Source organism: Monodon monoceros, unplaced genomic scaffold, assembly GCF_005190385.1.
Source record: "Monodon monoceros isolate NGI ecotype Baffin Bay Population unplaced genomic scaffold, NGI_Narwhal_1 Super_Scaffold_4, whole genome shotgun sequence".
Lineage (NCBI taxonomy): Eukaryota > Metazoa > Chordata > Mammalia > Artiodactyla > Monodontidae > Monodon > Monodon monoceros.
This window is the reverse complement of record NW_021703781.1, coordinates 64,927,318-64,943,162: the sequence shown is the minus strand read 5'-3', so window position 1 is coordinate 64,943,162 and position 15,845 is coordinate 64,927,318. Positions and strand designations below refer to the sequence as shown.

The window sequence follows — 15,845 nt, the reverse complement described above, 5'->3', positions numbered from 1 at the left end:
CAGCATCTAAAAAAATACCTATTCTAGCAGAGATATCTTTAAGGTTCTGAAAGCATAACCACTTATTCCATCACCCAAAATGATGAATAGAGAAACTTTTTCTAGAGATAACTTTTTCTGTCAGAAAGTTTAACATTTCTAAAGAAAAATCTTTTCTCTAAAATATATGTGGCTGGATAAAATAGATGGTTAATATCAACCCAATTGTATAATCCCATGTTCTGTGTAATCCCATTTTCTGTTCCTATATTGCAGAACAACATAAAGTGTTAACTTGTTATTTCTGCACTAGTTTAAACATGGCAGTGCCTTTCTGAATTCCAGTCTGTGCCTAAACAAAATTATTATTCAGGTTAAAAATCTGAATCAGTGTTTATAGACAGAACATCCTCTACTCAGATGAACCAAGACTGGGGTATCTTGTCTTTCTAGCTCGGCATCTCTGAAGCATCTGACACTCAGAAGAGTTCAATGAAAGCTTGCTGAATAAGTGAAATACAATATTTGCCTTCTTTCATATAATACTGTACCACTCTCACTAATATTACAGAATCAGAGATTTATTCTTCTACCAACTGATAACAGCTCTAAGAGCAAGGAACACACAGTTAATACTATTGAGGTCTACGTTCCCAGGAGTCTTTATAAATATGACTTGTCAGTAAATGGAGGGGAAAACAACAACAACAACTTTCTTACATTTCCTGAGATGTTAGCTCAGTTCCAAAGCTAGCTTGTAACTTCAAAAGTAGTTTTAGGCATTATATTTTATTATTGTGCATTGTTTCAACCATTAATCTTTTCTGTAGATGATAAATTAATACATTCAAGGATTTATATTTTTGAATCAAATTATTACATAGTAAACACTCAAAATACTTCTTGAAGAAAAGAATTAGGGGAAAAAGGAGGAAGGGGAAGAAGAAGATTAATTATAATGAGGAGGAAGAGATAGAAGAATAAGAAAATGTCAGTAGACATGGAAGAAACTCCTGAAAAAATAAAATGACTGACTTTTGGTTTGGTAAAAACATGGTCTCAATAGATACTTCCAAACCTGACTAAAATTTCTAAGTGAGTTCTATAGTGAGTTGATTAAAATAAGAATATTTTATCAAGAGCCAAAAGATAGAATATGATAAACTTGCAGTATCATAACGCCATAATCCCCATATAGCCCCATGAAAGGCTCAGGTAAACTCCACCAATAGTTCAGCCAAGGCTTTGAGACAATTAAAGATACAAAGGAAGGCACTTCACATCTTAAATGCATTTGTTCAGATTCTTTAAATAAGTTCTGAACATGAAACATTTTGTTTGGTTTTTAAAAATGTAAGCTGATACCACTATTGATTGCTTTTCCTGTATGAACTCTTAAAAAAAGACATAGACAGAGTAGAAACAGAAACAGTGGTGTACATAAATTATCTAATTCTCATAAAAATGCTGTAATTCTAAGATCTGTTTTCCAGAAGAAAAAGAAGTACTCCATATGTTTCTCTGACTATTTGGTCAAATGAACGAAGATTTTGACGAGGTAATCATATAAAGCAAAAATAATCTGAATGCATGTAAAATAGCCCTGTGGAAGGATATTCTTTTGTTTGTTTTTTGTTTTTTTTGCGGTACGCGGGCCTCTCACTGTTGTGGCCTCTCCCATTGCGGAGCACAGGCTCCGGACGCTCAGGCTCAACGGCCCTGGCCCAGCCGCTCCGCGGCATGTGGGATCTTCCCGGACCAGCGCACGAACCTGTGTCCCCTGCATCGGCAGGCGGACTCTCAACCACTGCGCCACCAGGGAAGCCTGGAAGTATATTCTTAAAATGGGAAGTATCTGCAGCTTAAAATTAGGTAACTATAACATAGTATTGGAATATTGAAATTGAAGTAAAATCCATATTTTTAATTTAAAAAAATACACGTCAAAGGGTAAAAACTTTGGTAAAAATGTACAGAACTTCCAGCTATAAGATGAATAAGGCCTGAGGATCTAATGTAAAATATGGTGACTATAGTTGATAACACTGCATTATATAATTGACATTTGCTAAAAGAGTAGAACTTAAATGTTTTCACCAAAGGAAAAAAAAAAAAAAGATAAACATGTGAGGTGATGAATGTGCTACCTAACTAGATGATGGGACTCCTCACACACACACACACACACACACACACACACACACACACAAATGAGAGAGAGAGAAAATCTTCATAGAAAGGAAATGGGACTGCCAAGGAAACTCTCAAATAGAAATGGACTAGGGCTTCCCTGGTGGCACAGTGGTAGAGAATCCACCTACCAATGCAGGGGACACGGGTTTGAGCCCTAGTCTGGGAAGATCCCACATGCCGCAGAGCAACTAAGCCCATGCGCCACAACTACTGAGCCTGTGCTCTAGAGCCCGTGAGCCACAACTACTGAAGCCCTTGCGCCTAGAGCCTGTGCTCTGCAAGAAGAGAAGCCACTGCAGTGAGAAGCCCACGTACTGCAACGAAGAGTAGCCCCCCTCGCCGCAACTAAAAAGAAAACCCGTGCGCAGCAACGAAGACCCAACACAGCCAAAAATAATAAATAAATAAATTTATTAAAGAAAAAAAGAAATGGACTAATCTTCTGTATCAATTCTATAACAAATAAGACTTGGGTAGAAAATATTTCTTTTATGAAAATAACTTATAAATAACATTGGTATTATTCTTACTCAGAAAATCTACCTTTGCAATTCCCTAATAAAACAAGATATACAAGAAATTGTGATAAACGTGCTATTTTTAAAAAAGAATGTTAAGTGGTGTTAAATATAGGGGAAAATATATTTTGACAAAAATAAAGTGGTATAATGTAGTCCCTTTAGGCTTACTGGATAGGTTCCTAGCTATTCTTGTTGCCAAGTATTGCCTAACTAAGGTAAGATAAATAATTATTATAGCTCCTAAACAGACAATTCTCAAATCCAATATCACCAATATTAGCAGACACAGCCATATTTATTACCTGTATTTCACAGGGAGTGTAGGTGTTAACAATACAAGCTACCTGCCTGAATATTTGTACACGTGTAGTTATACATATATACATATGTATATGAGATTCAATGAGATGACTTATCCAGTTCAAACAGACACAGACGAAAAACTAACACTGAAAACAGGACTTCTAACTCAACTTCACCATGCACAGGTATCACTGCTGATCTTGTTAAAATGCAGATTCTGATTCAGTAGATCTGAGGAGACCCAAGATGCTGCATTTCTAACAAACTCCCAGGGGATACCGATGCTGCTGGTCCCAAGCCCCACTTTGGGTAGAATGGAACTAACCCATTTCTCTTTAGACTGATACAAAATTAAGCAAAGTGGCAATGTATGTTTATACTCAGAACCTACCTAAAGTGAAGATTTCTAGACAGGAAAAAAAAAAAACTTTTGTGAGGAAATTTACAAAATCTTTCTATATACATTATTTTATTTATGCCTCTCACAAACTCTAGAAAATAGGTATCATCATTTTTATTCCTCAAATAAAATATTATCATAAACTTGGTCTTAAGCTCAGGTTTATAATCACAAGTGTCCATTACCACCAGCCTAATGGACTGGCCATTGTCTGTGTAAAGTCCTACCAGGTACAAGGACTAATAAGTCCCCATTTGTTCTGGGGATATCCTCAAGGAAGAATCTTTGGGATCGCATGCCAATTGTTAAGGAAATTAATGACAAATTTCAAGCTCCCTGCTCCTGAATGACTTTTAATAAGGCTATAATTTCTCCTGCATCTTCACCATCCAATCCTTCCATTCCTTTCAACTAGTAAAAGGACTAAATCTTGGATTATTATAATATACCTCCTAATATGTCTCCTTGTTCCCATTCCTCTGCCACTCCTCCCCTACAATCCTTGTCCTCTATGATTCAGATCAGGCCACTTGCCTGTTGAAAGCTCTCCAATGGCATCATACCCTACAAGTCAAATTCAGACACCTGGGGCCCCCCAAAATCTCACCCTATGTGGCTCTAACCTTACTGTGTACCACGCCCATTGCTCACTTTGCTTCAGCCATACTGATCTTCTTTTTGTTGCCTGAACACCCCAAACATCTTCTCATTTCAGAGCCCTTGTGCTTGCTTTTTCCTCTTGGGATCATCAGCCTCACGTGCTTACGAATGGCATCTTTGTGCAGTTCAAGACTCGGCTTACGAGGCACTTGTCTAGGAGGTCTTTCCTGACTAGCTAACCTAAGATAGATTTCACTAGCTACTCTTTCATACCCTGCTTCATTTTGCCACCATCTGAAATAATCTTGTCCATTTATTTATTAATTAAAAAAATGTCTGTCTCACCCTGCTCCCGGCTCCTTCCTGTTCTGATACATAAGCTACCTGGGAACAGGGACGTTGGCACATGGCACACAGTATTCAATAGTTAGTTTCTGAAGAAAGTATATGAAAAGGAACTTAACAGATGTGAGAACATGACTTATTCTGACTACAACAGGTCACTTTGGTATGTGGTCATCTAGGTATGTGGGGCCCATTCATTTTTCAGTGTGGTTTATTGGTTAAGAGCATGGAATCAGCATGGAACCAGATAGTCTGGTTGTACTATTTCCTAGCTCGATTAATAAGTGTGGGCAAATAACTTAATCTCTCTGTACCTTGGGTTGCGGTAAGGACTGAAGAGATGGTAAATACAGAGTGCTGAGAACAGCATGTGGCCCATATTAAGTGTTCAATAAACACTGTATGATGTCTACATATGTCCAATCGCTAGTCCAGGGTGGGGAACCTGCGGGGCCCTTGGGGAAGGATGGAGCACCTCTCATTCATGGCAGTAAGGCTGGCAGAAGCACAGCACCCAGTTGTAGAGAGATACACTGACCAAATGGGACATCAGAGCTAGGTGGCTTGAAGTGACGACTGAGAGAAAGGGTACAAACCCATAAGGCTTGGATACTCGGGGATGGCAGAAGCAAGGTTGGTAAATGGTGAAGATCACTCTTCGAAGATGTGAGGCTACTGACTGTAGACAAACACTCCCCTGGTTCCCACATCCAGAGATGTGCTGCCAGGTGCACTGGGCCCATTTAGGGTATAGGCTGGGACAGTGGTGAGTATCTTAAACTACCTGTTTACATACTGAAAGAAGAGAGTGAGCCTTGCATTTCTGCCCATGTATAATTTCTCTTTCAGCCTATTTCTTTTATTCATCATACAGCTTCCATTAGTTTTGTGCCTACTGTAATTCTGGGATATTTAATTCAGAGAAAAAATAATCATAATTTCAGCATTAAGGGCAGATGACCCAAAGTTTTAAATATTAATGCCCTGACCTCAAACAAAATAGGTATCGCCATAGCTAAGAGTCATATCTGACTATTAATAGTAGATGAAAAAAGAAAGAGTCACTTTTTATTCACAGATTCTGGGACAAGAATTTATAAAAATGCTAAACTGGATCATGTCAATGGCTCATACAACCACCAGAGTGTTTGGTCTTTGACGGTCACTCCCAAGGAAGTTTGCTAATGAGTCTGATAATTGTGCCTCTTGATGTCAGTCTCAGAGTGAGATGTCCTAGCATCAGCTCTTTAGTTCTGTATCATATATTCTTCCATCTGTCTCTTCATTTCTAAATGGAGTTGTTCAATTAACTTGTAACCTCATCAGTTTTCTCAAATAGAAAGGAAGCCACGGAAGAAACCTGACTGGTATTAAACTCAATATATATCAAGCTGTAAATGGCGCTTAGAAATAATCATGTGTTGATGCATTTGCTCAGACCAAGTACATTCTGGACATGAGTCCCCCTGTTCCCCAGCTATTCTTAAAGAGACAATAACTGCCAATTTGAAGAAATAACTTTTAAAAATGTCAAAAACGACTCAAGAATTTTAGAAGATGAATTTCATTATTTACTAGGAAGATGCTAGTGGTCAATATGCTTTCTATTCTACTCCACAAATAATTGATTATATATAATAATCAAAATTTCTTTTATGATATTTGCCAATAATGGTCATCAAGAAAAGGCCACAGATTTTTGTCGAAATCTTTTGCCAATAATTTTCAGAGATAACCACTTACGCTGATGAAAACATAAAAATGATGACTTTTCCAGAGCCCTATTTGCTTTCTAAGCACTTGAATATATATGACCTCATTTTACATTATAACAACCTTATGGGATATATAGAATCCGATGTCAGGTTTCCATTTGGCAAATAAAAGAACATGTACAGAGAGGTTAAGTATTCCTCAAAGTCACACAGCTGACTAATAGCAGGGCCAGAGGATGGGATTGCTGTCTCTTTCTCCAATTCAGTACATCAGACAATAATTCCTATATTCTGTGGCCAAGTAAAATTTCAAAAAACATTTCAAAGGGCCCAAATAGGGTTGCCAATTTTGTTATTTTTCCAGGTAAAGAAAAAAATATATATATATAACTTCCACCTACTATTTCTATCATATCATAAAACTATCCTTTCTTTTATGACCCCAAAATAGGAAAAACATGATCTTAGAAAACGTGTATTTTTTCAAATTAATGACGTTTGCTTTATAAGAAAATCATTATTTTTTACATTTTTCCTCTCATTTTGCTGTGGACTGATGAAAACTCTTGTTGTGGTCTAGAACCAGTTCTTAGACCAATACTTGCAAACCATTTCCCTCTTTTGTGCTGCTTCAAAAGTCATCATAGCTCTTCCACATCTATGCCTTCTTGCATTTCACAGTCTTTAAGAAGAAATCAATAAGTGCTAAAAGTTTTTCCTTTTGAAAGATGCTGTTCCTCTACTGATACTGTAACAAGATTATTACTATCATAAATTTACATCACAAACACAGAGCTGTTGATTGACTGGATATAACTAGGCTGAGTGCTAGCAGGGAAGCAAGAAATGGAGAAGAAGCAACATGGTGCCTGCCACAATTACTTTTTTCCCCCACATTACAGTAAGAAGCAAGGGCAGGAAAAATGCTTTGTGCCTGCCTTCTCATTTCTCCACCCACTTTCAAATTCATCCAAGGAAATGAATCATGATGACTTCTGTCTAGCTGTGTGCCACATCTGTCTTTACCTCCACAAAGCCCACTCTTACTCCTCCTCTTAGACTTGGTTTTACAGTCTGTGAGAAGTTCCCAGGCTTTTATATATGTATTATAAAACATACAAATATCTAATTTTATAAAACTTCAGAGTTAATTTACCATTGTATTCTACTAAAAAGTCCAAGGGAACTGAGGTTGGTTTTGGGGACACTCTTAAATCGGCATTTTCCATGTTGATTGTATTGATAGTTTGACGTTACGTTTTAGTACACACCAAAGGAATAACTATCAAATCATGATCTTATAACCTTGATCAGTGCATGATCTTCCAGAATCTGTGATCCTCTTTGTTGATTTCCTTCAGCTTTGGGAGGGAGCTACATGAATGGTGTTGTGAAAGAGAAAAGGCAGCCCAATCAGCCAAATCAATTCCAAATGATTAATGATTTCTTTTATGAATGGCCAGTGATCAGTGTCATAGCAAGAATATCTCCAACCCAACCCAGTCCCCTGTGGAAAGAGGCTCATCGATGGGATGCTTTGTCAAAGAAGGTTCCCTGATGTTCAACAGGTATAGTGACACATTCCCCAAAATAACACTTCTTAAAAATTCCTTTAACACAAATTTCAATCACAATGCTTCTTTTTTCTATGAAAGATAAATGCCTGTATATCATCAAATTACCACACATTAATAATAATACTTATATTTATATAGTGTTTTATGGTGTATAAACTATTTTAACTTATGCTATCATTTCATAGGAATATTCTGCAACAGACAGTATTATTTCCATTCTACTGAAGAAGAAACAGACTAAAAGAAGTTATGTGATTTGCTTAAGGTCACACAGACAAGGGCCAGAACCCAAGGCTGGTCCTTTGACCTCATGTTCAGGGCGCTGCTCGTTATAAACATTCTTTTTAAGGACAGTCACTTCTTAAGGTGAGCCCAAGGAATAAAAGAACAATTGAAAGCTGGCTTTTATTCCAATCAGGGCAGAATGCCAATCTATCAATAACCTCAGAAAGAAGGGCTGCTCATACTATTAAAAAATCTGGGAGGGTTGATGATTTTCTTCAGTTTTCTCACCATTACTATAATGCCAACGCCTTTTGTGCTCATTCTATTTGATTTCTTAGAATTCATCACATAAGCCAGCCAATATAGGATAGCCATGAATTCAAGCAAGGGAAACACTGGCCATTCATAAATCATTTGGAATCATTTTCATTATACCTGCTCTTACAAAATAAATATTACTTTTTGTGACACTAAATTTAAAAAAAAATCAATGGAAATGTTGTTGACCACATATTTTTGTTGTCCATATACAGGGCAAGAGGTATCCACAAATATATAAAATAGATGATATGTAATCTATACTTTGCAAATAGCTAAATAATAAGAAACTGATAAGTATAAAGGGCTTAATGGATATTTATTTACTAGGTAAAAAAAAAACACTCATTGCGTGAAACCTCAATAAAGAAAAAGCATGTCTATTTTAAGTAGACTCGTCCTAGAAGTCAAAATAGGGCTGCGTTTTCTGAAATTAGTAACTAGTGTTAATTCAACCCAAAAGTTTGGACAGTATTAACTAACACATAATAAAATTATCATGACTTTTTTTTTCCCATATCTGATTACAGGCTCTGTTCATGTTTAAAAAATATATATATATATGGGATCATTAGGAATCATTTCCAACAGCAGGACAAACAAGCAAGGTAAACTTGGTATTTCTTCTCCTCTGGTTCACATCATTTAGACTGATTAAAATGTTAATTTTTACATACGTGAATAAACGTAAAGGAGCAAACAACTGGAGACAGCACCGTGTGCTAGCAATCATTGCGGGTGGGTAAACTGACAACATGTAACCGCACATTAAGACAAATGTAGAATTTAGACAAAGTATTCCATCTCTTTTCAGATGTATACTTTTAAACCTCAGGAACTGTTTTCAGTAGATGTCATGCCTTTTAACTTGAAAAAAGATAAGCGCAAATAAGCTCCCAATTGTCTCCCCAATATGTAAACCACATCTCGGGCTGCTGTCTCTGCTACTCCTTTGAAGTTTCCCTGAAATGTCATGTGTTGTGAAGACTGCTGTGCATAAGCAAGACAATTTGCTCACTCTCAGAATTCTTACCGGTTTCCACTGCTATTTGGTACCCAGCCTCTAGTCTCCGAGATGACCTTTCCAGCCTCTCTGTGTTATCGAGCAGATGTGCCCTCTGAAAAAGAAAAAGGGAAAAAAATCACACAGTCGTCTACAACGTTCTTTTTTTGCCTTAAAAAAAATAATGCCGTCGTATGCCCTAACATTTCAGGGGGTGGGGGGGAATCACAACCCATTATAGATAATTTTTAGCAAATCTTCCTTTATACAAACCACTACAATGAACTGATTTTTCAGTCAATCGTGTATGGACCATCCACTTTTTTGTTTTATAAGGCAGATTCATGTCGTATGTGGCCACAATGAATCTTACTCCAAAACACTGAGAAAGGTATGAAAACCAGAACCAACTGGATCTTTACTGTTTCAGCAGAAGTAGATTTATGAGATATCTGCATAGATCTATGATCCCCATTTTGTATTTATTTTTTATAAAATTCAATCATTAAAAAAAACTCACTTGTTCCTTTGATTCCTACACATAGTAATTTATAAACAGAAACTTTATTTTTAAGAGAATGCCTCTCAATTTAGATGTACAGCAAGATGCCATATAGAACAACGTATGCTACTAAAACAGAATACTAAACAGCAGTTCTAGTTCTAAGACCACTCGGGGCAACCACTAAGAAACAAGAGACACATGCTTCCCCCATGCACACAGATGTACAAAATTGTGGATTTATTCCCAAATATTCCCAGGCATATGGCACTAGGCTGAAAGTGAATTTCTGACACATAGTGTTTTAGACTGTGAACTAAAATGATAATACTTATATATATGCTTTTCTATTACATTTGATGGGGGAAATTAGAGAATTTTCCCCAAATCCTCAGCCTCTAAACTTTCTTTTCTACATTAAGGCTGATTTTCTTTTCTTTTCTTTTTTAAAGCATAATGATCATACACTAGATCATATTCAGGTTTATAAAACATATTAACAAGCTAATCATGGCTGTGAATGGATAAGAATGTGTGCATGCCCATGGGAATGTGTGTGTGTGTGTGTGTGTGTGTGCGCGCGCGCATATGTGTGTATAGATGCATGTATATCTGGATACTTAGAAATATAAGAATATGTGTAACTGTATATTTGCGTGTATGTACATGCACACATGTATTTGTATAAATTAGTACTTTCCCCTTCAAATCAGTTTTGGTATCTGGTCAAAAAGAAAGAAAAAAATGCAGCCATAACTCCAACTTTGTGTTGTTGACAGATGTCATTTAAAATCGAAGAAACGCTTTCTAATAATAATAAAAAAGGAGGTGCCACACATATTATCTGAGTGGCTGTCGAGCGAAACGATCCACCTTGCTCTAATGAGCCCCCATGGATCTTGGAGATGCAAGCTGTATTGACATGCACACTTAAGCTAATACACCTAGACCAGTGCCTCCAAGCTCTAGCAGCCAGGGATGCTGACAGAATATCTCGCTCCCATCTTCAAAGAAAGGAAGTGATTAGTATGTTATCATTACCATTCAAAACGTGATTTCCTTATTCCCTCACGGCATAGGTGACACATCTGAGATGCGGCCAGACGTTGGAGGCAGCTAAAGCCACATCAAAGCTTTCCTTGAAATTTTTTTTGGGGGGAAGTGCTGGGGGGAGTGGGGGGAAGAATCATTAAAACAATGCATTTAGAACAGAGAGATAGGACCTGATGTGAAGGTCAGGAAAGCTGCAACAACAGTCTATAATAATTAATAGAGTCGTCTACTATACAGTGGAGAAATTAAGAGAAAAACTGCTCCCCCACCCCCCCACCGCTGGAAAAAAAAAAGTGCTAAATAAATAAAAGGGAGGAAGGAAAGCGCATGCCATGAAAACGCAAAATCACTCAAGGCTGTAATTGAGAAAAAGAAAAGCAAGGGGAGCTTTATGTGTTCGGCATTAATGACTATTTTTAAATAAAATTAAACACTTTACTCAGCTTGTCAAATACAGCTTTCTTATTCCTAATTCTCACTACATGCAGGTTTTGGGAGTGGGGATTGCTCTTCCCTTCTTTGAATATTGTTTTCTATCTTAACAAAGGACTTGATTTCAAATTGGTGATTCTCTAAAAAGATAATCAGATTTGTGATATCAAGAGTAAATGTGAATTTTAATCCGGAATAACAGAACAAAGATTTTTGGTTCATTTTCATATTGGATGAAATCCCTAAACTAAAAGAAAATATTTAGCTACTGTAGATTAAAAAAAAAAAAAAAAATCAAAGCTCAATACTGAAAATGCACAGTCTAATTATATGATAATATAAAATGCAGGAAACAAAGTGTTTAAATGTAGAATGATTTTTGAGATTCCACGAAAGGGAGTCAAATCAGCTTATTAAGTATATGGCTATAATAGAGAGCAAAATTTCTAAGAGAACTCTTTATTTAAAAATAAAAGTATATTCCTAAATAATGGAATAAAGGTATATTCCTAAATAACTCTTCGTCAGGACAGTTCAATTTTACCAGAGCAAATCTGCACGCAAGAGGACTACCAGTTTACCAGCAGCTTTCCAGCAGGACCTCACTTTGTATTTTGGAACCTCTTCACTTAAGTCAAGCTAAAATCAAGTTCTTGTAACAGCTGTGCTATTTACATCGTCCCCTTAGTTGTGCATTGCCCTGGTCTCTGAAAATGAAAGGAAATGCACTACAGTAGCAACCGATGCTTTCAACTTGCCCCCACACTCCATCCCAAACTCATTCTCTCACCCTCTTCTCAGCCCTTTTCAAAGCAGGTAAGTGAAGCTGTGCAGAAGCTTCAGACACAGCTCCACTTGTGTGAGGAGCTGTGCAACATGGAGAGCTGGAGATGCAGGATTCAAACAGAGAGCTCGGCATAGCCAACACCAGTTCAGCTCCCTATGCACTACCAGCCTGCCTCCAAGGATGCTCTGTTTCCAGAACTGAGCCCCAAAAGAGCATCATAAGGAACGGATGGGGCATACTTTGTTTCCAAACACAATGAAACATCTTATTTTGAAGCAGAGGAGCGTTTGTCTTCTTAGGATAGATACAAGGAAGAAATCTGGGGTACATTCACTGTTTGATTACTCTGAGAATCCTGGCTGAGAAACAATCACTTTGGAGCAAACAATTTACCAACACAGTGTCATCACCGCAACCTATTCTGTAAATATCAATGCTGTACCCATATCAAAGACTGTAAAAAGAATATTTCAGAGTATACTATTCTGTTAGTTGAGTGATCTAACTCTTCCAAGTACAATTCCATTTCAGGTTACAGTTCTGTAAACATGCATTCCAGACACATAACTGATAAAACTGTTGCTATAGGCACAACAAAGGAATTAAGCCATAAAACGATGATGAAACATATTTTAAAAGAAATGCAGATGTGATGTTTTCAGCTTATAGAATTAATATTACTAAATCCATACAATTCAGCTTAAAACTAAATCTTCTGTCAACGATGCTGATGGTACTAAGGCACAAGGGTTTATTAATTATATTCACTGCTAAATTCAGGGCCAAGAGCTTCATGAAGTTTCTTCATACAGTGGTTTTCAAGTCTATTGTTGGTTGCATTAACATTTGAAAATTCAGATTCTTCACCTAAGCCTGAGTATATGCAAACACATACAAGCAGTCTGTCTTGCAGAAGAATAATGTTGACATATCACTCACATCAAAACTGCGATTGATAATATTCATTTAGTATATACATCTGCTTCCACGCAGGGAAGATTAAAAAAACACAAAAAGGTTGTAGGGTGAGGGTTTTGTGTATTTTCACCCTTCATTTTATATATCATTATTACTTCTACTGAGAAGACATCACTAATGCATCTTAAATCAGAAGAGTTGTTGAAAACCACTCTCTACAAACCTCTAAATTAGCATTCACATCACCTAGAGAATGGTGACACACCAATTAAAAAAAACTTCTGGGAAAAAAATCAATGCAGCCAATCTAAACTTGAAAATAATTCACAGGACTCTGATTATTATAAGCAATTAGACAATTTTTAAATTGCAATATGGGCCATTATTTTATGCCCTAATATAAAAGTAACAAAATTCAATCTAAGTAAAAAATATTATTACTCTATTTCTGAAAAGAGCAAAGCATATTTGATAAGTATGGTCTAATTTAAAAAAACATACAGAATCGTTCAGCATCCCTCATTGATACAGGGATAAAATTTCAACATTGTTATAAATATTTGCTTGGCCACAAAAAAAAGTCTGAAGCTGCATTATGAAACAGACCAGCAAACTCAGAAAAGTGAGAACTCACTTGGGCTCTATTTCCTACAAAAAGGAAAGTGTTTAACAATGAGGAGAGCTTTAGCTATTCTTAGGTATCTGTGTACACAGACTAGTAGGGTATTTATAACATATGTGTGTTTCCTCAAAAGGATAATAGATTCATGATATCTAATGGTGAACCTAAGAATTTTGGTTGAGAGAAAGGAGTTTTTTTAAAAACAGGTTTTAGTAAAATAAATCAGAATGTCAGGAAAAAATGTTTAATCACATTGGCTTCTTTGAGAAACCAATATGAATAAAACAAAACTGAAGTCAGTCTACATTAAAACTATGCTTGGGTATAGTTTTAAGATATTCCTTTATTTTTCCTCCCTTTTTTGGTCTTTAAAATCTGAATTTTCTTCCAAAGCTGGCAAACAACAATGATCACTGTGATAAGCATTATTAGAATGTACTTGTTCTTTTTAAAGATAGCAGAGAACATTTCTAGCAATATAATCAGTACTTTTGCTATGTGTAGATTTTCCTGGAAAAACAAACCCAAAGATTTTACTTCAGATTTAGAAACTCAATTGTATAGGGAAAAGCAGAATTTTTTTTTTTTTAAAGCAAGCTAGGAAGTACTCACCTCTTCACGTAATTTTATCAACTGCAACATGAATGCACAAAAAAAAAAAGATAAAAAGGAGAGAAATGGCAGGAAAGAAAGATCAGTTGTGTGACAGGATACAGAATTAACATTGACAATTTATCTGTTTACATGTTTAGCATTTAAAAATCACAGACAAACACATTAAAAGAACCTAAACATAGACTACATGCAGAGTTTTTTGAACGAATAAAGATCACTTTCTCACACTGTCACATTAAACAAAGAGAATAGTGTGAAATTCTCTTTTAAAGTACATCTAAGACACCATCATGAAATAAAGGGGAATGACTTCATAGAAGTCTATATTATAAAGAAAGAAAACAAGTTTACTGTTCTTTTCTTCTAAGAATGTACCACTGAAGAGGTTTTGTATTTACAAGTTTTCAGGATGTTTCTCTATTTTGAATCTTGATGACTGCTTTCAGGTTTTACCTCCAAATGAAAATGATTAATAGCTCATGTTTTTGTCCCAATAAGTATTTTAAAACAACAAACTGTTATGCTAATGTCATACTTGTAACCACTCTAGTAATAGGATCACCTTTGGAAGTAACATTATTTTAATAGGGAATAAAGCATGCCAGGATAGATAATATTTAGGACGCAGTATCAGAAAATATTTCACCATCCTTAGAAATACTGCGTATATCAGAGTTGATTTCTAGGTTTTTGTTTTGCTTAAGAGGCTACTGAAATCACACGGTGCTTTTATTTTTGAAGTTTCTTCACTTTTCAATTTTATTCATCTTGTAAACTGGGCCATTTCAAAGCAATGAGCTCTCTCACTTCATTTGTACTGCGGTCTCTTTTCACCAAAGTCAAACCCCAAACCACTCTTCACCTGTTAGTAAACTCTTCTATAATAACATTTTGATTCTCCTCTGTAGAATATTCATTTGTCTTAAATATAACAGATAAAACAAGTTGTTTAACTCTTTAGAAACTAGAAAATGGATATAACCATATATCTGGTTCACTCTTTGTGTGTGTGTGTGTGGAAGAGAGAGAGAGAGACAGAGAGACAGAGACAGAGATAGTACTGTATTCTAAACCACAAATATCATTGTATAGTTGAGGTGTCTGCCATAGTTTCCACAATGAATAGAAACTGAAACCTATGCTGTAAGAGACTATAAACCACATTCTAAGTCTGAAATTTGCATCCTCAGCAATTCAGGTCTACAGCTGATAATTTTTAAGCATCCAAATATCTGTAACATCTGTTATAACACTTGACATATGCAGGCCAATAAATTAAACTATTGCTTTGGGAGAAACATGCCATGAATTGCTCACTATAAGTCTTTCTAAAAGTATCATGTTTACGACAACCCAGATTTCTCAATGCTTAATGCTGTTTTTGTCTCCAATTCAAGGAAGGCAATATGCATTCCAGCTTACTGTTATTTCATGTGTTATTTGAAAAGTATTTCAAGTACAAAAGAATGAGATTTCAAATCTGTTATGAAACTTATAAAAAGGGTACAGAGTCTATTACATAATACCTCACAGTGCATTTACTGAAAAAGAAACTTTTAATGTCATTCTTCCAAAAATATATATGAAGTTGTCATTACTTGTAATTAATACACTCATTATCTCAGCAACCACTGAATGTATGAGTCAAGCATCTCATCATTTCACGTGAAAAGTTACAATTCTTCCCCAGAAGAAGTAAAATTCTAAACTAAGATACCTGGCCTATCGTATATCGGA

The 15,845-nt window shown here is 36.0% G+C and overlaps 1 protein-coding gene across 7 annotated transcripts in view; it reads right to left on the bottom strand.

Moving 5' to 3' along the window:
- The window catches only part of VTI1A (vesicle transport through interaction with t-SNAREs 1A), a 357,353-nt gene that overhangs the window by 267,588 nt on the left and 73,920 nt on the right, over positions 1 to 15,845 (bottom strand). For 5 of the 7 annotated variants that reach the window (XR_003790572.1, XM_029201291.1, XM_029201287.1 and 2 more), the window contains exons 5-6: positions 14,106 to 14,126; positions 9,210 to 9,294 (exon numbers count right to left, since the gene is read on the bottom strand). Coding sequence is in view for 6 of the 7 variants with exons in the window: in XM_029201291.1 (XP_029057124.1) it covers positions 9,210 to 9,294; positions 14,106 to 14,126 (106 nt within the window). In the remaining variant the exon portion in view is untranslated. The remainder of the gene's footprint in view (positions 1 to 9,209; positions 9,295 to 14,105; positions 14,127 to 15,845) is intronic. The other 2 variants (XM_029201292.1, XM_029201289.1) reach the window with 1 other exon arrangement.